Source organism: Urocitellus parryii, chromosome 5 (genome assembly GCF_045843805.1).
Source record: "Urocitellus parryii isolate mUroPar1 chromosome 5, mUroPar1.hap1, whole genome shotgun sequence".
Taxonomy (NCBI): Eukaryota; Metazoa; Chordata; class Mammalia; order Rodentia; family Sciuridae; genus Urocitellus; species Urocitellus parryii.
Window position 1 is genome coordinate 78,971,096 of NC_135535.1, and position 27,064 is coordinate 78,998,159.

Here is a 27,064-nt window from a genome sequence, read left to right on the forward strand (position 1 = left end):
AAAAACGTGTTTAGTTGGTCAGAAACACTTGTCCTTTCCTTCAGAAACTCTGATGTATTTTCAGCCTTTCCTCCTAATTTTATGCACCCTTACCAAAAATAATTTTTTTTAACCAGCTTTTGAGTGCCAAAGAATTAATTCGTTCCACAGCAACAAATAACAGCCCAAATAAACACAATCTTATTTTTGAAGGATACAGAGTTGCCTTACTACAGTTTTGTGGCAATGCTGATCTGGAGCATTCTGCTCTTATAGGCCAAGTCCCTGCTTTGGAAATAGTGATTTCTCCCATCCTACTATGAAGGGTGATACCCAAGTGGCAAAGACGCCTCTGCCATTTCACAACTGCCCACCTGGGCGTGTCGCCCTTTTCGAGGCATTGAAATCACCTGCTCAAGGTCGCGCAGCCAATCAGTACTGAATGCAATCAGCAACACACGACAGGGCTGCGCGGTTTACAGCCTGCCGGCGCTGGTCCTGATCCCGGTCACCTGGTGCCCAGCAATTTGCAACCGCTGGAGAAGGCGCCCTCTCCCGACCGACCGCCAGCCGCGGCTGGGCTGGGAACTGACGCCCAGCTCCCCCGGCCGGCACCGTAGATACCGGAAGGAGGCGGGGCAGCTCACGGGCGCGCGCGGGGCGGGGGCCGGAGCGGGGCGCGGCTTATAAAAGCTGCGCGCGGCGGAAAGGGCGGGCCTGGGCACGAGCGGCGGAGTCGGCGGAGAGCCCAGCGCCGCAGACGCCGCGGGCCAGGACTGGGAGGGGAGAGGGAGGAGACAGGAGGAGGAGACGCGAGTGCGGGGTGGCGCCGGTCCACCTCCGCAGCTCGCCTGGCTCCCGCGGGCTTTCGAAGGCGGGCCCGGGCTGCGGCAGCGGCGGCCTTGGTGTCCTGGGGAGGTGAAGCCGGGCTGCGGCGGCCTCGGTCGGCGCGGCGTGGGGAGGTGACCCTCCTGGCGAGGGTGGGCAAGTCCGGGTGGCAGCGACAAGGTGGAGGGGGGCTCGGCATCGCTGGGCGGGGTCCTCGAGGGCAGCGGCTCGTGCCTTTCTCCCCAGGTCGGCCTCCCCAGCGACCTTGCAGAAGTGGCCCCCAAGGGCTGTGGGCAGGGGGAGGGGTCGGTCCCTTCAGGGTGCTTGTGACCACTGGGTCTAGGTGCCCCTAGCGCGGGCCCACGTGGGGTCTTGGGAATAGCGCTGGCGTGCGAGGGGCCTGTTTTGCCCTTGCTTTGGGGATGCTCCTAATGGGAATGGGATGGCAGTGCCCAAGGGCCACTGCTGAGGGAAGTTGAAGGCTTGTTAGAATGAACTCTTAAACCGGCTGAGTGTGAGTGATTTTGGGGTTCGCCTAAAACAACCGAAAATCAACTAGGGTGCTAGCAGCTTGAGAGGGTACCTGGCTAAAAATGTCCAGAAGTGATGGACTTAACCTCTAGGTTCTAGAGCAGTCAAAGGGAACTTAATTAACATTCTTGTTCAAGAAACTGCTGGTTCACTTGGCGAGTGAGTTTTAAGATTTAAATGTCATTCATATAATTGAGGTTGGGGGCTGGGAATGAGAGATCAGATAAAGAGGTTCGAGTGGTTGCTTTAGAGGTCCCAACGTGGAAAGCTTATTTGTGTGTGAATGTGAGAAATCATTTGATCACAGAATTATTCAGAATGGGATATGCCCTTAAGTGGAGAGAGGAGCTTGGAAGCCATTGCTTATGGGTTGTTCTTCTGACCATGTGGAAAATCGAATTTCTGGAGATATCCCCTATATTGTAGATTTTGCCTAGGCCAGTGCTTGTCACTAATTACTTTAAAAATAATGGGATGGACGTCCAGTATCTGAAGCACCATTAGGTTCTGAATTCACTTACGTGGAAGAGAATTTTAAGAAAGTGGGTCTAGACTTCCCTAGGGAAGTTAAAGCCTGGTTTATCCCTCTAGTTTACTTTTATTCTTAACTTCCCCCTCCCCCCTCCTTCAGCTTCATCTGTTTCAATGGTGCAACTCTCTCCATCCCCTTTTGGTTACCAGTCACCTTCAGGCCATTCAGAGGAGGGAAGAGAGGGGAATATGAAGTCAGCCAAGCCCCAAGTGAACCACAATCAGCACGGGGAAAGCCAACGGGCCCTCAGCCCCCTGCAGTCTACTCTCAGTTCTGCTTCATCTCCTTCCCAGGCCTATGAGACCTATATTGATAATGGACTCATATGCCTTAAACACAAAATTAGAAACATCGAGAAAAAGAAGGTAACTTTTTTTCCCCCTCCCAGCCCTCTGTATGCATGATCTTAAATAAAGGTTAAAGAATTGACATTTTCTTTCTCAAGAATCACAGATCTTCCTTCCTGAAGATTTAACTAACCTTGGGATTTAGTCTGAGAACAATTTAAATAAGCAGGCTAAATATTGGATGTATTAAACCTTCTGTTTCTTTTTTCAACACAGCTGAATAACAGTATTCTTCATAGTAAAACTATTATGCATACTGCTCTTGAAATTCTTGAAGAGCTAGTTATTTTGGGGCAGATAAATTTTTTGAGTTACAGAATTAATGTTTCTTTTCAAAGATGAGTAAAAGCCTGCTTTCTTAGCTTGTTTTCCTTGTGACTTTCTGCAGCAGTTGATATTGCAGTATTGCTGCTGCAGTCATTGGAAGCTTTAACCATGGTAGAGCCAAAAAATATTTCAGCACTAATTTTTGTGTTTGCTTGGTGTTGGTTTAAGATTGGTAGGGGAAAGTATTGTGGACAGCCTTGTAAAAAGGCCCAGGGGTTATTATCAGCTTAAAGTTATAGTAAATGCTGATGTATCCAAATAATTTTCCATTTCCTGAGTCATGTAGCCTATGAAACGGTACTGAACGTTTCTTTGTTGTGTCATGATTCTCTTCTGATTTAGACGGTAAGGCTGAGTGGGTAACTATCTGGACCTACGTGTTTGTACATACTTTTATGTCAAGATCTAGTTAAACCTTAGGAAGCCTGCTTTGCTTTTTTTTTTTTTTTTTTTTCCGTTTTGTGGTCCTGGGGATTGAACCCAGGGCCCCAGACATGCTAGGCAAGTGCTCTATCACTGAGCCATATCCCTAATCCTGGGAAATTTCTTTCAATGCCCAGTTTTAACCAGATTTTAAAAATGTGGTTGACTTTATCTCCCCTCACCCTGTCTTTTCTTTTCACTCTTTCTTTCTTTCAGCTAGGAAGGTAGTAAAGAAGGGCCAGTTGCTAGTATCTTCACCATTTTTCTTTTGAATATATGCATTTGATCACAAGTGTGATAAGGTGAATTTGCCTGGGTCAGCACAAATTCCCTACCACTATGAGAACTAGTCAAAGTGGGACTATTAATGGAGATTCATTAATGGCTTTCCTCAGATAGAGAAACTACATATATGTAAACCTATATTCTCTAGCTTAACTACTATTCCTCTTTAATTTTGAATACCTGGAAGTACCGGTGCTTTCATTTCAAGCTTCTGGGAAAGCATTTTTAGACTCTAAAGCAATATAGGAGGAACCTGAGAAATGCTTGACAAATATACTGGGTTTATGTTATCATTATGGCACTGAAAATGAAATTTATTTTTCATGTATTTCCTTAAATAAAATATCAAGTTTAATATGAAAAATAATAAGTTGTGGCTACTATAACATTAGAAAGAAATTCTTTTACATTTGTGCTTCCTTTAGGAAACTGTCATATAATTCAGCAGGTAATTGAACTAATAAGTTTAAGTATGAGGTTAGAGCAGAACTTGAAACCTTGACACCATTGATATTGATTTGTGCCAGATAATTTTTTGTTGTGAGGGGCTATCCTGAGCATTATGGGTTGTTTAGTGACATTACTGGCCTCTACCAAAAGATACTAGTCCACCTCACTCTTAGCTCCCCAAGTTGTGATAACCCAAACTGTCTCCAGACATTGCCAGATGTCTCTGGAGGACAAAATTGCCCAAATGAACACCATATATGATTGACTAAGGGAAGTCTCTGTGCATTAAGTAGTCAATTATAAATAGAAGTTTTAAGAGGAAAATGCTTTGAGTTGGTGCAGTGGCATGTGCCCTTAGTCCCAACTACTTGGGAAGCTGAAGCAGGAGAATTGTTTGAGGCCCTCCTGGGTAATATAGCAAGACTCCTGTCTCAAAAAGCTAGAGAGAAAGGGCTGGAGTTGTGGCTCAGTGCCTAGCATGTGTCAGTCAGGCAGTAAGTTCGGTTCTCAGCACTGCATGTAAATAAATAAAATAAAGATCCATTGATAATTAAAAAAATTTAAAAAAAGCAAGAGAAAAGTATTGTACCTTTTTATTATAATTTTAGAATAATGTTATTCTTTTTGAAAATATTAAATTCCTTCATTTAAAGGTTCTGGAAAATGAATTACTTATAATTAGCATACAGGCTCTAATAATAAATCTCAATTGCTAGACATGTAGACTGGTTAATAGGAGTGAACTTGGGCTAGCATGGAGTGGGCTACATGTGTTTTGCTAATCTGTCACATTTCTTCTCATATGAAAGCTTTGCCCATTACCTCCAATACTTTCATATTCTAATAATCTAGCACTGTAGCATCCTTTTAAATCCCCTTTTTTCAGCCTGGTGTGGTGGGTAATCCCAGTGGCTCAGGAGATTGAGGCTGGAAGATTGCAAGTTCAAAATCAGTCTCAGGAATGGCAAGGCCCTAAGCAACTCAGTGAGACCCTGTCTTCTCTAAATAAAATACAAAATAGGGCTGGGGATGTGGCTCTTGGTTAAGTGCCCCTGGAAGTACTGGGAAAAAAAATCACCCTCCCCTTTTTTTTGCAATTCATTATGCTTCATACATCAAAAACATCTGACATGTTTATAGATGCTCCCTTTGTGTCCAATTTTGGGAAACTTCTGTAGGTTCAGAGCAATTAAGTACTATGAAGACCTTACATTCTTTTATTTCTCTACATTTTGTATTGGTGTATATAGTTGTACATGAAGTATGATTCGTTGTTGCATGTTCATATAGGCACACAGTGTAACAATATAATTTGGCCAATATCATTCCTCAGTATTTCCCCTTTCTTTTCTAAGACCTTTCATTCTTTTTTTATTTTCTTGTACTGCAGATTGAATTCAGGGGTGCTTAACCACTAAGCTACATCCCCAGCCTGTTTTATTACTTTTTTAAAATTTGAGATAGGGTCTCACTAAATTGCTTAGGGCCTCACTAAGTTGCTGAGGCTGGCTTTGAACTTGTGACACTCCTACCTCAAACTCTAGAGTTGCTAGGATTACAGGCATGTGCCACCGTGCTTGGCAGACTTTATATTCTTAATGGATCTACTGTGGTCCTTCCCCCAAACTGGCCTTATCTGTTTGAAATTTTGTTACTTTTACACTGGGGCACTAAATCACCACAGATTCCATCAGTCACATAGCCAAAAATTTACTTTTGTGGAGCTCCTTCTTCAGAGGTATTCATTCACATAGGGAACTCAACCACCTAACCCACTTCTTCCATTTGTAAAATGAGAGACTACTACCTAACTCAGAGTTGTGAGAACTAAATGAACTTGAAGCAGCTGTCACACTGTCCTGTCACCACACAGCACTGTTCTACTGCTCTAACTCCTGGGGTGCATAGTTATTACATGTAAGAATGTTTCACCTCAAGAGAGGCACTTTTCTATTGCAACCGTAGAAATAATTAAAATGCCAGCATCAGAATATCCCATTTTCAATGGCTTATACCTGTGGTATTCAAGTTGTATTTGGAGCTGAGGCTGTTCCATCTATGAGATATTGACCTAAAGTCAGCCAACACCAGGGTTTTGTTGCAGCAGTTGGACACAACACAAAAAAGTAGTGGGAAATCTCAGGGCTCAACTCTATGGAACAAAGAGTCTGGCTACACTGAAGCAGTGCAGAGACCAGAGTAATGTTATTCTATGTGCCCGGCCATGACTGGAACTCATTTAATTGCTCTCTGCCTATGGTAAAATGGTATTCTTGAGTATTGATTGCTTACTTCAAGAAACTTTGTTTTCTTGCTTCAGATTTTTTTTTAAATCATAGTAGATACAAATTTCTCTTTTGCAGCTCAAACTGGAAGATTATAAAGATCGTCTGAAAAATGGAGAGCAACTTAATCCAGACCAGTTGGTAAGTGGCTCATGATTCTTTGTCAAATATACTGGTTTCTTAATAAAATTCTAGGTGGATTTAATGAGACCAGAGGCTTAATAGATCAAAAGGAATTAGTATCTGATGCATATTAGGTTAATAACAAATAATTGTGAATTTCAAAATAGCTAGTAGAGAGGATTTTGAATGTTCTCATCATAAGGAAATGATAAATATTCAAGGTGAAGGACATGCCAATTACCCTGATATGATCATTACACATTGTATATATGTATTGAAATATCATACTCTATCCCACAAACATGTACAGTTACTATGTCAATTAAAGATAAAAAACAAGCCCTGAGTTTAGTTTTTAAAATTTGTAATATTTCATACAGTTCAGAAACCAGGAAATATTTAAAAAGTTGTAGTTTTTCTTTCACCTCATCTTTTCACTGTTCAGTTCTCATGTTACGATATACTCATTGTTAATAGATCGTTATGTTCTTTCAGAATTTCTTTATATAAATTTATAAAAAAGATTTATTTTTGCCTCCTATTTTTTAATAGACTTTAGTTTTGAACAATTTTAGGTTTATAGGGAAATTGAGCAGAAAATACAAGTTTCCATGTACCCCCTTGCCTACCCGCAGCCTCTTCCATTATAAATGTCTCTCAGAGAGATGCATTTGTTACATTTTATAAACCTACATTGTCACATTATCATCAAAGTTCATTAGGGTTAATTTTTGGTGTTGCATATTCTTTTTCTTTGTTTGTTTCATTCTTTTTTTCTTTCTTTTTTTTTTGATTGGTGCTGGGGATGGAACCCAGTTTGCATGGTAGGTCAGTGCTCTATCATTGAGGCATTCCCCCAACCCCTTTAGTGTATTCTATGTATTTTGATAAATGCATCTACCGTTAGTGTCATTTAGAATAGTTTCACCATCCTAAATCGTCTCTGTACTGCACTTATTCACTTAATTTTTTTTTTTCATTGATTTTATGTGGCAGTAGTGTCTCCATAATACACAGTCTTTAAAGTTTGGTTGAGCTCCTCTGTGAAACTATTTGAACTTTTTTTTTGAGGTGGGAATGGGAGCTCTTTGAAAATACTCTCTATTTTTTTTCCCTTTGAAAATTGATTTTGTTTAGATTTTTTCTTTTGGAAGCAACTTTCAAAACCTTTTTCTTGAAGATCACTTATTTACTTTTTAAAATTTATTTGCATAGATTGGAATGAAGTTGTCCCTTTAATAGAATTTCACTGCCTGCTTCTTTGGTTACTTTCTGTTTATTTTTAATTTTTTGTGTTTCTGTTTCCTCAGTTTCTTCTTCTTTTTCTTTCTTTTTTTTAATCTTGAAGTTATTTATTTTAACCTTTAAATATTTCTGCCAAGTAGGGCTTTCTTTCTTTTTTCCCCTCTGTGCAATCCACTTCAGTGCTAGCAGCCTACACAGGCAGACCTCAGTTTATTCTTAATGAAGCTAACTCATAATAGGTGTGTGTTTGTGTGTATGTACATATATATGTCTGCAGAAAAAGTGTGTATATATGTATCTATACGTATCACACACACACATACACACTATATATTCTTTTTTTTCCTTAAGAATAATGTTTGGATTTTTGTTTTAAATTTCACTTTTTGCCTTTTCCTTTTCCCTTTTGATTTGTTTGCTACTTTTTCTAACATAAAAATTTTATTTGTAAAAATTCCTCGAGTGTGATTTTTCTGTCAAGCACTGCTTTAGTGGTGTTAGGTATTGATATTGTATTTTTAATTGTGAGAAAATTTGATAATTTTAGTTTGATTTTCTTCTTTAACCAAACAGACATTGGTAATATTATAAATAAAGCTTTCTTTTGTCTGTATGGCTCTTTTATCCACTTTGAAGTGGCAACTTTTCTTTTTTTTTTTGTCTGTATTGGGCACTCTACCACTGACCTACATCATCACCACCCCATGTAACCACCAACAGCCCTATTTTATTTTGAGATAGGGTATTTAAGTTACTGAGGCTGGCCTGAACTTGTGATGCTCCTGGCTCAGCTATGGAAATCACTGGGATTGCAGGCATGTGCCACGATGCCTGGCAAAGATAATATCTTAATTGAGTTGATTTTAGAGTCCCATTTAAAACTATATGTTTTAGTTCAGATATAGATTTGAAATGGAGAACCAAGTTACAAGTGAGTTCTTGAGTGATACCTTGGGTTCTACAGAAGTTTTTGCCATTGAAGAATTAGGATTTGGTTTCTCTTACCGCTAAACTCTGATCCTGTGTTGTAGTTAATGCACCTACTGATAAACACATTAAATAATGTGCAATCTTCTGGACACAGTGGTCCATGCCTGTAGTCCCAGTGATTTGGGAGGCGGAGGTGGGAGGATTGCAAGTTTGAGTTCAGCCTGCCTAACTTAGTGAGACTCTGTCTCAAAATAAGGGGAAAAAAAGGGCTAAGGGTATATCTCAGTGGTTAAGTACCCCTGCATTCAATTCCCACTACCACACAAAAAGGAAAAAAAATAATATAGACTCTTCTTTCCTTCATCATTCCTCTTCTGTTGGCCTAATCAAGGTAGGCCACCTGAACTGTCCATTATTTTTCTAACTATTAGCCTTTTCTTGGGACTTTAGTCCTATTGTCTCTTGTGTCCTTGTTGTGAAACAGAAATCTCAGTACAAAATTGATCTCTTTTTTTATACCTCATCCTCGAAAAACTAAAACCTTCCCCTGGTATTTCCAAGCTCATTAAATGGTTTTGCCAGCTATCCAACTGTGAAAGCCTGAAACCAATTTTGGCTCTAACCCCTGATTTTAATGTGCTTATGAGATATCATGGTGTATGTATGTATTTAAAAGTATACGACCTGGAGCATAAAGTTTAGTCTAGAGATTTATCACCTATATGGCTGCTAATAGAACCATAAGAGAAGATGAGACTATCTTGGGCAGGATTATAGAAAGCAGAATAGATACTGAGGACAGAGTCCTGAGGATCTGACATTTCATGTTTGGATAATAGCTTAAGATACAGTGAACTTATTAGGGCTCATGCATCATTTTGTGTGTTTTATAAGTACTAAGTCATTTAAATTCTACAGCATCTATGTGCAGTAGGTCTTATGCCTATCTTAGAGGTACTTGAAACTGAAGTGAGAGAAGTTAATGGAAATATTGTTGGCAAATAAGCAGCTGGTAAATGGGAAAAAATAGAAGTTTATTATATGAGAAGCAAGGTGTTTATAAAGCAGGAGAGTGCCTTTTTGTTGAAGGCTGCTGAGAAATCAATCAAATGAGAATTATAAAAGACCCACACCAGAGCTTTAAAGAATGGGATTGACATCACTGACTTCAATTAGAACTGGTCTAGTGGAATGGTAGAAGCAGAACCCAGGCTGATGAGGTCTGAAAAGGAAATAGAGACCATCAGTTTGGAAATTTGTCCGAGACTGGAAAGAAGTGGTTGCCAGAGAGGAACTTTAAATTTTTCTTATTTGGGGATGTCTTGAATTTTTTTTTTTTTTTTTTTTTTTTTTTTTGTGCTGAGGATTGAACTCAGGGACTTGTGCATGTGAGGCAAGCATTCTACCAACTGAGCTATATCCCCAGCCCATGACTTGGACTTTTTAAATGCTGATTTAAAGCATCAACCGAGAGGGAGAAGCTCTGTTAGAAAACTCTAAAGAGAGAATCACAATATGGATTTCTTTGAAAGTAGAATTAAATATGATCCAAGGCACAGGTGGAAAGAATCTCTTCTACTCTGTAAGGAAAGGACTGGTGTACATTGGGTGATAGGAAGTCAGGTGGCTCAAAGCTAATACCTTTTGGGAATGGATTTGAAGTATTCCTTTCTAGATTTATGTCCCTCTGAGGATTATATGCTATGGTTTTATTATCTGCCCATTCATGTTTCTATAGCTGGGAGGCCACGTTATCTTTTCTATTATGAAACATGGTCCAAACAGAGTGTTGCATCATAGTTATAATGCATAATAAAGCAAGCAGCAGAACCACCTCTCAACTGGAATAGTACATTGTCAGTACTACTGAAGTTCTTACCCAGTATTTTTTCCTCCCTGTAACTGTGATCTTGAAACTCTCTCCCCACTTTTAATTTAACTTTTGTTTATTGCCCTTAAATCTGTGAGAGCTACTTTTTGCACTTATTATAAAGTGCAAATACCACTGATTATACAGTGGTATCACACTATATATTCTATATATATATTCTATATATTTTCCTTTTTCACTCACTATATTTAGTATTTTTCTATTGATGCATGTAACTGTATTTTATATTTTTCTCTTCTTTTTTTTTTTTTTTTAAATATTTATTTCATAGTTTTCAGTGGACACAACATCTTTATTTTATTTTTATGTGGTGCTGAGGATCGAACCCTGCGCCCCGTGCATGCCAGGCAAGCGCCCTACCGCTTGAGCCACATCCCCAGCCCTTTTTCTCTTCTTAATAGTAATCTGTAAATAGATGTATTTTAAACAATTCTTTCATCAATCTTATGTATATATGTTATTGAGACATGGGAGAAAGATTTTTTCTAGGGTATATACATATCATTGGGCTGTAAGGTTTGCCCATAGTTAACTTTATGGGTAAAAATGTTAAACTGTCTCCCCAAATTATTGTACCAATTTTTACTAATATTGATGGTACAAGGAGTTATTAGTTTTCTATAACTTCATAGGAACTTAGTATTATCAGACTTTTCCCAACAGATTATTGAGGCATAAGATAAGTGTCACAAAATAAACTTATTATAATTGCACAATTCAGTGATTTATACTAAATTTGTGGAGTTATGCAATTATCACTACAGTCCAGTTTTAGAATATTTTACCCCCTAAAGTCCTCTTTTGTGTCCTGATTTGTTTCTGTTTCTATAAGCTTCTCTTTTGTGAACATTTCATGTAAAATAAAGTCTTTTGCATTTGGCTTCTTTTACTTAGCCTAATGTTTTTCATGTTTTTCCATGTAATAGTATGTATAGTATAGTATTCCACTATAAGGCTACACACATTTTGTTTATCTGTTTATCAGTTGCTGGATATTTAGATTGTTTTTATTTTGGGCTATTAAGAGTAATTCTGTTATATAGATTCATACATCTTTTTGTGGACATGTTTTCATTTCTTTGGGGCAATATCTAGGGGTTCAATTCTATACTATTTTAATTATTGATAATTTATTTGTCTTTATCTGGTTTGGCAAGTTCTTTAATTTTTTTTTGTGTTTCAATTGGCCCTTCTTTCATATAGATTCAAGTTAAATTATCATGAATAAAGTCATTCTTTAAAATAAATTGTGTTCATTTGAGAAATCTTAAACTTGCTCCTTTAATTTCCTGTAGGATATTGTTTGCCTATTATTAAATAATTGTTTATATGTATTTTCCACAATATCATAAATGTCTTGAGGTCATTGATTTCTGTGATGCTTACTGTGCTACTGTACATTTGATTGATGAATGAATATTTATAGGGAAATCCTATAGGCTCAGTGCTCTTAAAACCTGCAGGCCTCTCTAACCTTAAACTTCATAGATAGGGTAGAATTAGGGAGTCTGATTTCTAGTATAAAACTTGAATTTCTAGCATTAAAGTAGAATTTTTACATTTAACTTTATATAACTTTATTTAACTTTATAATTTTTACATTTAACTTTATATTGCTTGTTATTTTTCCTTAGGTAAGTATTTTTCAATGTGTATATAGTAAATGGCTAGTTCATGAAATCTTAAATCTCCTCTGCTGTATTTAAGGAACATTTATTTTTACATATTTGTACTTATATGGTCACAGAATTGATGTTTTCTTATCCTGTGTGGTAGGAAGCAGTAGAGAAATATGAAGAAGTGCTACATAATTTGGAATTTGCCAAGGAGCTTCAGAAAACCTTTTCTGGACTAAGTCAAGATGTGAGTATGTCTTTTTTTGCTTTTCCTGAAACCAGTTTAACCACCTTGAAGAAATGTCAGTATCTAATAACAATGTTTGTTTATCATCCTTCTAATTTCTGCTGATATTATATTGGTATTAAAGATTGAGGATAGTTAATACTTTTTTAGATTTCTGGAGTCTCAAGGGAACACAAATAGCACCTGAAATATGGGACACCGTAAATAAAGCATTGGTTATTTAATATTTTATTTCATCGTGGAATCACAGAAATCATTGAGAATAATTTTGACAAGTATATTGAAGATAATTTTTGAACATATGCCTATAAATTTACACAATATAGGTTTGTTAGTTGAACATTATTTAATAAAGGAGGAAATATAGAGTTGGTACTCTTATTGAGCGCATGAAAATTATTATGGAAAATTTGTGATTCGTATTAAGTCTGGCCTTGAAATAGTTAAGTTCTCTATGTTGATAATACAAACTTTTCAAACTTTTATTTTTATTATTATTTTTTGTGGTGCTGGGAATTGAACTCAGGGCCTTGTGTGTGTGAGGAGGTAAGCACTCTACCAACTGAGCTATATCCCCCAAAACTTTTATTTCTGACGTATTTAGTAGTTAATATAAAGTTTTAAGCATTCCTTAATGAAATACTCTTCACTATTTCAGGATTTTAGCATTAGAAGTTCCTTTAAAGGTCATGTTTCAACAATTGAGGAAATTAAAAAAAATTGATTCCATGGGGAGCATGTCTTATAGTCTCTATGTTTTTGATATTTTTCCTTTTTAAAAATTTCTTTACTGTTCCTTTGGCATTAGGGGGAAGAAAGAAAAAGAAAAAGCCTTTGTCATTGTGAGATGAGCTCTGTCCCTGTCAGAGGGATTCATCATTCTAAGTCATGGTTCAGAAAATATGTTGTCATTCACTACTATTGATTTGGAGTGGTTTATTTTATATAAATTCTTCCTTTCCAAATTGGTCTTCAATTGGAAGATAAGAAAAATGTAACCTGATTTTTGAGTTTCCAATAAGAAATATGCTTTCATTGGTTTTTTCATATGACTGCACACTGTCACATGAAGTCAGGTGTGAAATTTTCTGTTTATGGTGTCATGTTGCTGCTCAATAAATTTCAGATTTGGAGCTTTCCGATTTTGGATTTTTGAAAACCCCCAGTTAAAGTATTTTTCTTAAAATATTTGGCCTTAAAAGGCTTGATATACATAATAAGAAAAGGTAAAATCTGGGGCTGGGGTTGTGGCTCAGGGGTAGAAAGCTTGCCTAGTATGTGTGAGGCACTGGGTTCTTAGCACTGAATATAAATAAATGAATAAAATAAAGGTACACTAACATCTAAAAAAATTTATATATATATAAATGTAAAATCTTGAAATAAGTATGGCTATCAGCGATTAGTATTTTAGTTTGTATCATGGTATTTTTAAAGACACCAGGTATATCCTGGAGTTGGAAGTCAGATATTTGGATTCCCTTGTCTCTGGTTACCTGAGACAAACCAGTGAGTTCTTTTTGGTATGGGGTTTGAACCCAGGGGTCTTAATCACTAAGTCATAGCCACATCCTCAGCTCTTCTTATTTGTTTTGAGATAGGGTCTTACTAAGTTGCTTAGGGCCTTACTGAGGCTGGCCTTGAACCTCCTGCCTCAGTTGCTGGGTTTATAGGTGTGGGCCAGCACACCTGGCAGTGAGTTCTTTAACTGGAAAAGGAGATGGCTTAAGCAATAAGATTTATTATCTAATCTCAGCTATTTGGAATTATATCTTGTAATCTTTGAATAGCTAATGTGGGTGGTGGAGAGTTGTCATTCAGCATTTGTTTTAACAGCTACTGAAAGCTCAGAAAAAGGCCCAAAGAAGGGAGCACATGCTAAAACTTGAGGCTGAGAAGAAAAAGCTTCGAACTATACTTCAAGTTCAGTATGTATTGCAGAATCTGACACAGGATCATGTACAAAAAGACTTCATAGGGGGCTTGAATGGTGCAGTGTATTTGCCTTCAAAAGAACTTGACTACCTCATTAAATTTTCAAAACTGACCTGCCCTGAAAGAAACGAAAGTCTGAGGTAAGCTAATGAAAAGTTTTCCCGAAATAAGAGCCCCATAGCACTTTAGTATATATCAACAAAGAAAACATTAATTTGATCAAACATGGAAAACTTTGGCGTTTGATAGATTGTCCAGAAAAAAAAGTTAGTTTGAATGTGTTAATGTGCTTTTTCATTGTAACAATATTTTAAAAATGTCTGATCAAGTTTTAACCCCATACAATTATTAACCATGATACTAATTATAGACAGTTGAAAACTTTTTGTCTTTATCTTCTTATTCCTGCTGTACTTAAATAGAGTAATAAAGTTTAACTTTGTCAGTATCATTAAACTTTAAAAATGAGACTTATTTGACATGTTTTTATCCTGTGAGCAAACACATAGATCTGATAATGTAAGTTTTACAATCAACAAATTTGGGCTAATTTTTTCCTTATAGTTAGCCACTTACTATTTTTGTTTAAATAGAGTAAATCAGTTAATAAATATATCTCTATGCTTTTGCTTTGTTAAATACACGTTATCCCAACTTTGTGTTAGTCAGTCATGTTAAAGGAGAGTCAGATTTAATCTGTTACTAGAAATCAGCCTTATATCATGAAGGTGCCCAATAAAACTCTTAATTACCTGTAGATAGCTATTTATCTTTTTATTCCTATGTTGATAATTTACCCCATCACTACTGTTAGATTGCTTATTGTTACCTTCTCACTTTGGTGGGTCCAGGGAATGTAACATACTTAAGTATGTGAAATGTCAGCAAAATGTAATTTGAAAAATCAGCTGCTGTCTTTAAAGTTAAATGCAGCTTTTATTGACTCCAATTCATTTTTCTTTCATCTATGAAACTTGCTTTATAACTAATGATACCTCGTGGGCAGTCTTAAATTCTTTTGGTCTATTCTTTGATAGTCATATTTGGTAAAATCTTTATTTTTAGTTGATTTAAGAAAAATTTCTTATTTTTGAAATCTGTAAATGGGAATTTTACCCTTTTAAAATTTCACCCTTTATAAAAATTTCACTTTTCATTTCCAATGAGTAAAATGGACAATATTAATATTTGACTGTCTTGACTGTTAATGGATTATACTGCATGAATTGTACTGCTCCACATATATACATATGTGCTTCTAAAGCCACTTTGTTCTGCTGCTGCTTTTCCTTGTCAGTGTTGAAGACCAGATGGAACAGTCATCCTTGTACTTTTGGGACCTTTTGGAAGGTAGTGAGAAAGCAGTGGTAGGAACAACATGTGAGTTTTCTCTACTCTGGACTTATGCAGTAAATACTAAACTTTATGTCTAGAAGTTTAGTATGATATTGAGGGTCTAAGCTGTGTCAGTCCATCAGAACTTACATGTCTGACAATATTATATTCATTGAGAAAATAATCCCTTTGTTCAGTTCTGTTAAAAGCAGCTGTTATGTAGTCTTACTAAAGTGGAACTAAGGGAAAAGTTTGAAGTGGCAAAGCAATGTGATTTGAGAATAAAAGTTAAGTAATAGTGCTTGCTTCAATACTAGCTTGATTATTTTGGGGTTCAGTTCTCTATTCTGAGTGGAAGTACCTGTTCTATTTAAAAATCTTAAAACCTTGACATTAGTAATGCATGGATTTATCTACCAGATTGGCATAAGAAAATATGAACGGTTTGGTTAGTCTGTTGAAGCACTGTTTTTTATTGATTTGAAAATTATCTGGAGAGGGAGTGATTCCTTTTGGCTTTCTAAATATCTATTGGTCAAATGAACAAGCACAAATGGATACGTGTGATGTACATACGTATGTAGTTTTTTTCCCCCCTCAAATCAAGGATATTTAACCACTGAGCTACATCCTCAACCCTTTGTATTTTTTATTTTGAGAAATAAAACAACTCACTAAGTTGCTTAGGGCCTCACTAAGTTGCTAAAGCTGGCTCTGAACTTGCAGTCCTCCTTGAACTTGCCTCTGCATTCCAAGTTGCTGTGGCCACTATACCTGGCAGGACATAGCTTTTTATACTGGCTCAGAATAATGAAAACTTACTGGAAGCTAATAGACATTTTTGTTAATTGCTTAACATTTAAGTTAATTGCTTCCTTTTTTAAAAAAAAATCCAAGTACGTCTAATTATTAAGATTTCTAATTCAAAGTTTAAGTCACAATTAAAAATTTGTTTCTTGAGTGGGGTGTGGTGTCATGCACCTGTATTCCTGGCTACTCATGAGGCTGAGGTAGGAGGAATGCTTCAGCGTGGGAGTTTAAGGCCAACCTGGGCAAAAGTGGGTTGCACTTACTGTATGACCAAACATTGATACTTCTAATACCCAAGATGAATGAAAACCTTATGTTCATATGAGTACTTGTACATAAATGCTTATGCTAGATTTCTTCATAATAATCCCACAGCCTAGATGTTCATCAGCTGATAAATCAATAAACAAAATATCTAGGGGCTGGGGATGTGGCTCAAGTGGTATTGCGCCCGCCTGGCATGCTTGCGGCCTGGGTTCGATCCTCAGCACCACATACAAATAAAGATGTTGTGTCTGCCGAAAACTAAAAAATAAATATTAAAAAAAATGAACAAAATATCTATACAGTGGAATCCACTCAGCAATTTAAAGGGAATGAACTATTCATATGTGAAATATAGATGAATCTCAAAATAATTATGCTTAGTGAATGAAGCCAGACAATAAATGGGTACATATTATATGATTTCACTTTTATGAAATTCTAGGAAAGACATAATTAGATAGGCTGTTGGTTGCTGGAGGTTGGGGAAGGGGAGTAATTGCAAAAGGGGCATAAAGAATTTTTTGGGTTTATGAAAATGCTTTATATCATGGTTCTAAAGGGTGGTAACATGACAATATATTTGGTAAAACTGTACTTAAGATAGGTTAATTTTGTTGTTTGTAAGCTATATCTCAAAGCTGATGAAAAAAGAAAAAGACAAAATCTATGTCATAGTTCTTCTATGAAAGGAATAATAGACCCAGATCAAGCATGGGAACTCTGCTTAGTTTGGGAATTATTTTTTTATTGGATATTTAAAATGAAATATTCTTTAGACCTATTTGTAGTGGGCAACTTTATCATATGATTAATGTGATGTGCTACAATATAACTTAGTAAAATCTTAATTATGGAATTTTATATTTTCATTAAGAGATCGTCCAATTATGGTTTTACATTGGTTATTTTTGAGGAACTGTCTTTTATTTCTCCAAAGCCTTAATGGGGAACACAAAGCAGTTGCTAGTTGTGATATCTTGGCGGGCAAATGGACTTGTCTCTCAGTTCAGGGAATGTGTGCATTTGTGACAGTAGAGTCTGATTAGGATCTCTAATTTTAAGTCATTTTTCATTTGGTGGAAATGGAGGCCCAGAGAAACTTTAGTAATTTGCTGAACTTTGAGATTCTAATCTTTAACAATTATATTGATTCAGCATAAAATAGAGATGGGCTGCTTATTACTTTTTATGGAACTAATTCTTTGAGTATCTCTATGTTAACTTTTGTAACAGTACATCAGTACTGTAACTAGGGTAAAATTAGGATTCCTATTCCTCATAATTTTCAATGAACTGTTAGGTTATGTGATAACTAAGTCCTAATTAACTCTTTCTTAGACAAACACATGAAAGATCTACTGTCTAAATTGCTGAACTCAGGTTATTTTGAAAGCATCCCTGTTCCCAAAAATGCTAAGGAAAAAGAAGTATCCTTGGAGGAAGAAATCCTAATACAATCAGAAAAGAAAAATCAATTATTGAAGACTGAATCTATCAGAGAGTCAGGTTTGTTAAAAATCTCTGGGATTGTTTATTGGTTTATATATACATATATATGTATTTTTTTTGTGTGTAGTTGGACATAATATCTTTATTTATTTTATGTGGTACTGAGGATCAAACCCAGTGCCTCAAATGTACTAGGTGAGCGCTCTACCACTGAGCCCCAGCCCCAGCCCCTCTTTATTGGTTTCTTAACACTGCATTTAAAAAAAAATTTTTTTTTTGAAATGATTTGTCTTATTTTAATTCATTTGATTCTTTATGTATAGAATTCTTTTTTCAAGGTAAGCCTGAGTTTAGAAAACATCTCCAGCCTTTGTTGCCATGATTTATAGAGCAAACCTTAAGAGAAACATTAGGTTATATTTTGTTCCAAGAGAATATATTGGTTTAACCTCTCAGTTAAATTACTAGTAGGATAATTCTGCTTAAAATTGTGCCATAAATATAAGTTATAGTGGAATCTAATACTGAGGTAGAATGAAAATTTAAATAATCTAAAATCAAAATACTGACTTAGGAACAAAATTGCCAAAATTAAGAAAGACAATATACTTCTCAAATTATTTTCCTGAGAAAGAAAGATTTTCAAGAAGAAATTTGCTTTTGTTTGTTGAGGTTGAATTTATTAAAGCCTCTTTCAAGGAGGTAGTCCAGGTAGGGTTCTAGTGCCTACCAGTAAGATTAAAGTTATTTTCAAAGTTTACTTCTCCTTACTTCTAAGACCAGTGCTTCAGTATCTCTCTTTTTTTGCTTCCTTCCTGACCTTAAACTGACTTGGAAGAGGTCTTTAAGGGCTCTTTTTCAAAGCTGAGATGACTAATTTTTACACATAAGACCTGAACTATGATTCCAATTTTAATAAAGCTGTATTTTGGGTAGGAAGAGATAGTATTATTTTCAATCAGAAATAAATTTTTAGCTGAAACTTGACTTTAACAGAATGCTTTTTATAGGAGAGCCACTAGCTTTAGTTAGACACCACCTGCTGCTGTGTTTGTGTGTGTGTATGTGTGTGTGTGTGGTTCAACGCAGGCATTACACATACTAGGCAAGCATTCTACCACTGAGCTACACTCCCAGCCCCTCCACATGCTTTTGACCAGTAAAGCAATAGTTAGAATCATTCGTACAATAAATGTACTTAATTGTACTATTCTTTTTCTATTGTTCTTCCGAAGTCCTCTGAAATATGTTGCTGGAATGAATTACAGTTGTAATAATTTTAAAAACTTAGAATTACTTAGTATTTATTTAATATTCTTATTTAGTATTTATTTAACATTCTTTTATCTTCCCAGAGTCTCTCATGGAACTTGCACAGCCAGAGATACAACCACAGGAGGTAACAGACTGAAAGATCATTGCTGATGCTGTTTTTTCAGACTTTTGTATAGTGTTGTAGTTGTGAGCTAAGGCTCTGGAGCCAGACAGCCTGATCTTGAATCCTGGCTCTGCGGCTTATTAGCTTAGTGACTTGGGCAAGATTGTTGGCCCAGCTGTGTCCGTTATTCTCATATTTAAAATAAAGATAATAATAATATTTGCCTCATGGGGTTATTGTGAGGATCAAAGGAGTTAAATTACTTAGAATTTGGCCTGACACACAATTAGTGTTGTTAACTGTTATTGATGTTTTTATTCTTATGTTAGAATTTAAAGATGTATGGTATTATGCTCTCTCCAGAATTTACTCACATTGTTAGCAGAAAAGGGTATATTTTTTCCCCTCTTTTAGATGTGACATTGAAATTTGTGGGCCAAAAAGAGTATAATTGATATATGAAGGAAATAAAAGAAAAGGCTGGTAATACAGGAAATAGAGCTAAGCAGGTTTTCTTATATGAACTATTTAAATTAAGGGAGTCAAGTAGGTAGAAAGTCCTAAGGCTGGCAGAGGTGAAATAGCTTTGGTTAAAGGGCCTAAATCAAACAATTGTGGCACCACAATGGGTAGTTCTTGCCAATCTCTCTCTTTTTTTTTTTTTTGGTTGTGGATGGACACAGTACCCTCATTTTATTTGTTTATTTTTATGTGGCGATGGGGCTTGAACCCAGTGCCTCATGCATGCTAGGCAAGCGCTCTACCACCAAACCACAACCCTGGCCCTGTTCTTGCCAATCATAAGTGAGTCAAACATAAATAGCTGCTTTTGGAATATCAAAGTTTATATTTCTGTTAATTGAGGAAAAAGGAATGAACAAAGAAGTAGGCCAGTCTTTTTAAGTAAGATAAGGACAGAAATTTCATATCAGCATGATGATTCAGACCAGTGGATATGGGAATACTAGTAGAGTTGAACATTGCTTTCAAGGTCTTGTATAAATTTATGACTCAAGCACATTATTTCTCTGGTTCAGTTTCTTAACAGACGCTATATGACTGAAGTGGATTATTCAGGCAAACAAGATGAAGAGCAATCTTGGGAAGCAGATTATGCTAGGAAACCAAATCTCCCCAAATGTTGGGATATGCTTACTGAACCAGATGGTCAAGAGAAGAAACAGAAATCCTTCAAGTCCTGGGAGTCTCCTATTAAGCCACAGGAGACACCAAAGCCTGCAGTTTCCTTAGATCAGAGGAAACAAGAGATTCCAAAACTCAGGTCAACTTTGCAGGAAGAGCAGAAGCAGCTGGAGATCTCTAAATCCAAACCATCTCCCAGCCAGTGGAAGCAAGAAACTCCTAAGTCTAAAGCAGGATATATTCAAGAGGAGCAGAAGAAGCAGGAGACACCAAAGCCTTGGCCAGTTCAGCTGCATAAAGAACAGGATCCAAAGAAGCAAACTCCAAAGTCCTGGACACCTTCTGTGCAGAGTGACCAGAATGTCAGCAAGTCATGGTCCACTCCCATGTGTGAAGAGCAGGATGCAAAACAGCCAGGGACTCCAAAATCTTGGGAAAGCAATGTTGAGAGTCAAAAACACTCTTTAACACCACAATCTCAGATTTCTCCAAAGAACTGGGGAGTAGCCACAGCAGGCCTCATACCAAATGACCAGCTCCTGCCCAGGAAGTTTAATACAGAATCCAAAGATGTGAGTAGATCTGCATATTGGCTCTGTCAGTGGAGGCATAAGGAATTGTAGTAATGATAATTTCTTTTAAAAACAAACCCCTTGTAATATTAATTGAATACCCTTAACTCTTTAATGAGTTGATCTGTTATTTTTCCTAGGAGTCTAACTGAAGATGAAATTTCTACAATTATAAAATGTTAAGATTTAATGCCAATTTTTTGAACAGGTACAACACATATTTAATGAAAAGATATGAAGTACCTATATTAACATATTATCAAATATATTTCATAGAACCTTAATGAATTAGAAAGTTGTTATTTCTAATTCAAATGTGAGGAAAATAAAACAAATAAAATTAATTGGGTTGTATGAGTCAAAAAATAAGTTACATAATTCAGATTTGAACCTCATTCACAGTGGATTTATAGTATTTCAGTGTGACTGAGCTATCAACACCTCTCTTAGATGAAATTGAGGAATATATTTATTTTAATCCTGAACAATGATTTACTTAGGACAGTTTTATATAAGTAATACATAGTTTGTGACTGAATGTTTAAACTTAATTATGTACTCTAAGGCTCCAGTAGCATCTAACTTCATGTGATATCTGAACAACTTCACATTATGTCTACTATACTTATCGTAAATCTTGTCTTATTTATTTATTAATACAGGTTGATTGCTTTTTATTTGGTCTTTTTTGTGGGGCAGGGTACCAGGTATTGAACCCAGGGGCACTTAACCACCAAGCCATATCCCCGACTCTTTTTTTATGTTTTATTAAAGATGGTCTTGCTGAGTTTCTTAGGGCCTCGATAAATTGCTAAGGCTGGGTTTGAACTCTTGATCCTCTTGCCTCAGCCTACTGAGTCACTGGGATTATAGGTGTAGGCCACTGCATCCAGCTTCTCTTATTTTTTGATACATATTAATGTTGACTTTTTAATGGTACAGTATGACATCAGATAGTGGCTATTTCAGACAAGACCTTAATGTGAATAAGTGAATAATATAAATACTTGTCACAGAATGGGAGACTTGTTACACTGTGTATAGCAATGCTGAACCTTTTCCATGACAGAATAGTGATAATGCGTTGTTTGTTACATGCTTAGTTGGAAAGGTCAGAACTCACATGTGATTTGCTTTAATAGCATAGACAACATTCTAGTGTAGTTTTAGTTTTTTTTTTTTTTATTTGTTTGTTTTTAAGTAACTGAGAGGATACTACTCTGTGTAGTGCAGATTTTGTCTGTCTTGTGATTTCAGCTGTCTAGAACATGACTAGGTATAGGCAAGGGCAAAATGAATTCAAAGCCAAAAGACTAGGTAATATGAAATTAATCACTAAAGTTCATATTTTTCTCCTGAAAGAGTTCTTCATTTATTTACTTATAGTCTATTAGCTTATCTGGTACCTTTGACAAGCACTCAGGTGACTTACAAGTTGGGGAAGAGATGCGGATGGAGCCTGTCATCCTAACATTTGTAAGGAGTAATTATAAATTGTAAATTAGGTCTAATTCATAATGTACAGCATTTTTAGCTAATCACCTTTTAAACACCAGTAGCCTCAAAGTAAAGAAAATGTAATAATGTATTTCCTCAGTTCTAGGGTGCCTGTGTTTGTGTATATGTATTTGTATCTTAGTGTTTCTGAAATCAGATATATCTTAAAAATATTTAATGTAATAGTAGTAATTTTTGCCCCAGGGAGAAAAAAAATCATTGGTATTTGTCAGTGGTATCCTTGTTAAGAGTATGTTCAGTGCAGAGAACATACTGATAACTATTGTCAGTAGTGAACATCTCTTAACAAGGAAGTTCTGTTATTCTAGGTCTTCCCTTTAGAAATCGGTTTTTAAAGAAAGATCTCCATTAAAGTTGTCATGAATAAGGGAAGATTATTTAAAGTTTGCTTACATTATTTAGAAAATGCATTTATGTAGAAATTCTTTACTTGTAATAAATCTGATAAATGAACATTGCTGTTTGTTTTAATTTTATTAAGATACAGTGAGATCCTGAATAAGGCTGTTGACTTTGAATTTCTCTTATACGTAGTGGGTTTGTCTTACAGGTGCCTAAGCCCATGCCTCAGCCTGTAGGTTCTTCCTCTGCTCTTCCAAAGGATCCAGTATTGAGGAAAGAAAAACTGCAGGATCTGATGACCCAGATTCAAGGAACTTGTAACTTTATGCAAGTATGAGCCATTTTAAAAAAGAATCTTTGGTGGTATTCATGGGGCAGTTAACTTCTGATCTGAAGAATTACAGGGAAATTGTGGATTCTGCAGTCCAGAATGAATGAGACTCCTGGCTCTGCTATCCCTTAGTTCTGAGGGCAAATTACTTGATTCTCTGCTTTGGTTTCTTTATTTGAAAAATGAAGATAATATTCCCTACTTCCTAAGTTTGTTCTGAGGAAAGAAATGAATTAGACATATAAAAAAAACTTCAAGTACTTATTACCGCTGCAGGTCACCAGTAGTTCCACTCAGGCTGTGAGAACCTGCTCCATGCTTGGTCTTCTGTTGGGTATTGCTGTATATAGAAAATGATAGGACATTTTTTGCCTTTGAGGAGTTTATATTTCCAGCTGTATAAGATTATAAACTTTGCTATATCAATAGTTGAATGCTAAATTATGAGATACAGACTCTTACAGAATTTCATAATAGCATGATATTACTGAGGACTGAGTAGTCAAATAAGATATTTTTGTTTAGCAAAAAGATCTTGAGATTTGCATTTAGACCTGGATTTAAATCTCAGTTCTACCACTTAAGACTTATATAATCCACGCAGGTTATTTAACTTCCAAACCTCTACTTATTTACAAAATTAAGGAATGGATTACCTCTGTGGATTATTTGAAAATAAAAAAACTAAAATGCTTACTACAAGTATGTAGTTTAAGTATGCAAAATATGGGGAAATTTCTCTGAGATAACCAAGATATGTAGTGTAGGTAGGAAATGAGAATGGTTCTCATCACTAAATTGTTTAACAACATGAGCTAGTAGGAGGTTGCGGTAAAATAATTAGACCCTCTCTAATTTGGGAATAATAAAAATGGAGGTACAGACTAGATTAGGATTGATGCTTATGCTTAAAAAAGAGGAGTGTCTTTCCCAAGTTAGGCCTTGTAATTGCTATCATAGTTTTTAACATTTGGCAGTTACATTAGAGTTGATTTTTGACTCTTAATTTCTTTTATATGCTGAATTTTGAACATCTTGAGATGTTAATTAGCTAGATACCTTTAGCTTTAGCTAATAAGCTATGGGCAATACCATGAATAATTTAATGGTAATATCTTTTAAATTAATGATCTTTGTTTCCTATGCATTATTTAAAATCCCTTATCTTCAGGAGTCTGTTCTGGATTTTGACAAACCTTCAAGTGCAATTCCATCATCACAGCCGCCTTCAGCTTCTCCAGGTAGCCCAGTAGGTATGTAATCTTTCTAAAGACTCAGAACAAGGGCTTGGGTTGTGGCTCACCGGTAGAGTGCTTGCCTCGCACATGTAAGACCCTGGGTTCGATCCTCAGCACCACATAAAAATAAATAAATAAAGATATTGTGTCTGTGTATAACTAAAAAAACACCACCACCACCACCAACAACAACAAAAAACTCGGAACAAACAGCTTTAGAGCTCACAGTTATATCTCTTTACAAATCATTTGCTCTAGATAGCATAAGGGTTAAATTGAAATATGTCTCTGTAATAATTTATTCTAATTGTATCCTCTGCCATCAGAGTTATATAAGGATAAATTACCATTAGTACATTACTGTGCTTACCTGACCTGTTTGCATTTTGGGAGAAAGTTTTCAGATGGGTGAATGGAAATGCCCAATAGCTGGATTTTTTGGCGATATCTTATGTTCTTCTTGGAGTCACTGCTTGACTCTTTTGGACTCCAAATCTGGAGTTGGTACTTTTGGATCCTAACTATGAGATCATCTGAGAGATGTTTAGAACAGTGACTAACACAGTAACTAATGATACACCCCAAATGTAAATCTGGTCTGCTGCTTTAATAGGTAGCCTTTTTGGTTCAGATTAGGTTCTGTCAGGTGAGGGGAGAACACATCAAAGCCATATTCCTGCTGCAGTGGGCACTAGACACCAGCTCAAGACAGGGGCAGCAATTCCAGGGTGAAGTAATAAATCAGTAGAAAGTAATTAACAAATGTGATGGACGTTAACAAGAAACCAAAATGAAAACTACATGTTTGAAAAGCATATTATTATAACCAGCAAGAAAAATACCTGAACATACGACCCAGCTAAGACTTATTTTGAAACCTGTGAAACTTGTGTTTTATTGGTTGTTTTTTAAAGTCTTAGTTCTTTTCTTTAGAAGCCTTGAAATGCTTATAACCCTTTAACCTTAAAATATCACCATGAAAAAGTATCACAGATGAAATTAGTATTTTCAGCTCTTCCCCACCTTCTCTGATTTTTTTTTTTTTTGCAAGTGGGGATGGAACCCAGGAGTTCTCGCCACTGATATACAACACACACTCCCAGCCCCTTTTATTTTTATTTTTGGGCAGGGTCTTGATAATTCGTTCAGGCTGGTCTTGAACTTGTGATGCTCTTGTTTTAGCCTTCTGAGTAGCTGGAATACCAAGCATGTGTCACTGTGCCCAGTTTCTCTGGCTCTTTTTAAAGTACTAATGAAGAATGCATGATGGACTTAATACCTAGTTCTTCCAGCTAATGATTTTGCTGTAAAGTGTAAACTTTAGTTTCTTTCCAATTGCTATGCAGTAACTTTTCTCTCCTCCTCAATAATGGTTTGTTTTACTCTCTGCAGTATCTACAGAACAAACTCTTTCCAGTCAAAGTGATTTTCTTCAAGAGCCATTACAGGTAATATCCTCAGATTACTCTTTTTTATTATTCAGGGAAGGACCTCTTGCTTTGGCAAGAAAGACCAGACTTATTAAGATACCTAACTAAATTGTTTAAAGTAGGGCTGGGGTTGTAGCTCAGTGGTAGAGCACTTGCCTAAATTGTTAAAAGTGTTTTAAGACTATCTAGTTTTTTTTAGATTAAGCATACTGGTTCTAAAAAGATTCTCTGACTATGCTGAAAACATCTATTACAGTAGAGACGGTTGACTGATTTTGGTGAGTAAAGAACAACCCTGAAGAATTCAGGGGTACCTTGTCTAAGAATATTGCTTTTCTATTGAGCTATGCAAGTTACAGTTCATTAGCATAGTAAAGGGTCTAAAGAAAGAAACTAATTTTGTTTAGTCCATGGTTAACCAGTCCCTCCCCCACAGCCCATAATAGTTCATTCTTCTCATTTTCACTGAGTACACTTAGAAGCACAAAGGAATTAGATTTTGAGATCCCCAATGTCAAGTTGCATTTCCATCAAAGGTAAGCCCAAACTTCACTGGCCATTATTTTTGAAAACGTTTTCTAACTGTTTCTGTGAAAGCCTTATGGCAATTTTCTTGACAGTAGCTCTTTTGACAGTAAGTTAAATATTTTGACTGGTTGGTTCAGCAGTTGTGATCTTCCCTTCTGAAACCCTCTGAGTAAATACCATTTGTTTATGGTGGTTTATATATAATTTGAAAAGGTGTGGCTTAATTTTTGGGGTTGGGGTACGGGGGACTTAACCCATTGCCTTGTGCATGCTAGGCAAGCACTCTACCACTGGACTACATCTTGAGTCCTCAGTTTTTAAATTGTATTTGTTAAGCAAGGTATATCAGGGGGGTTTTGCCCTATCTTTTCCACTTATGCTTTTACTAAAGTGGTTTTGTTTATCTTATCTAGCTGTTAGAATTCTACAAAAGGCCTTCATTTGTCAAGTTAAATTCTTTTTGAATAACTACTGGTCTGTGTAGAAGTTCTCAGGTACAGGCTGACAGGATAGCTACATCAGAATTTCTGGTCACTCTAATAAAAATATGTATTTCTAGGTATAACTTTAAACCTGCTGGAGCATCATTTCCAGGGTTGCTACCTAAGCATTCATTTATTTATTTTTTATTAAAGAATTTTTTTTTATTGTACTGGGAATTGAACCCAGGGGTGCTTTACCACTGATCCATACCCTCCCCCCAATCCTTTTTTTTTTTTTTTTTTAAATTTTGAGTTAGTTTCTTGCTG

General features: G+C 36.2%; 1 protein-coding gene across 3 annotated transcripts in view; it reads left to right on the top strand.

Moving 5' to 3' along the window:
* Positions 1-747: 747 nt before the first annotated feature.
* Positions 748-27,064, top strand: part of Caprin2 (caprin family member 2) — a 44,846-nt gene continuing 18,529 nt past the window's right edge. The window contains exons 1-12 of one of the 3 annotated variants that reach the window (XM_026415238.2): positions 748-941; positions 1,970-2,235; positions 6,066-6,128; positions 11,953-12,039; positions 13,876-14,114; positions 15,272-15,354; positions 17,725-17,892; positions 19,191-19,234; positions 20,251-20,928; positions 22,997-23,119; positions 24,291-24,372; positions 25,750-25,805. In XM_026415238.2, coding sequence (XP_026271023.2) covers positions 1,984-2,235; positions 6,066-6,128; positions 11,953-12,039; positions 13,876-14,114; positions 15,272-15,354; positions 17,725-17,892; positions 19,191-19,234; positions 20,251-20,928; positions 22,997-23,119; positions 24,291-24,372; positions 25,750-25,805 — 1,875 coding nt within the window. In that variant the 5' untranslated portion in view covers positions 748-941; positions 1,970-1,983. Of the gene's footprint in view, positions 960-1,969; positions 2,236-6,065; positions 6,129-11,952; positions 12,040-13,875; positions 14,115-15,271; positions 15,355-17,724; positions 17,893-19,190; positions 19,235-20,250; positions 20,929-22,996; positions 23,120-24,290; positions 24,373-25,749; positions 25,806-27,064 lie in introns of all 3 variants that reach the window. The other 2 variants (XM_077799174.1, XM_077799175.1) reach the window with 2 other exon arrangements.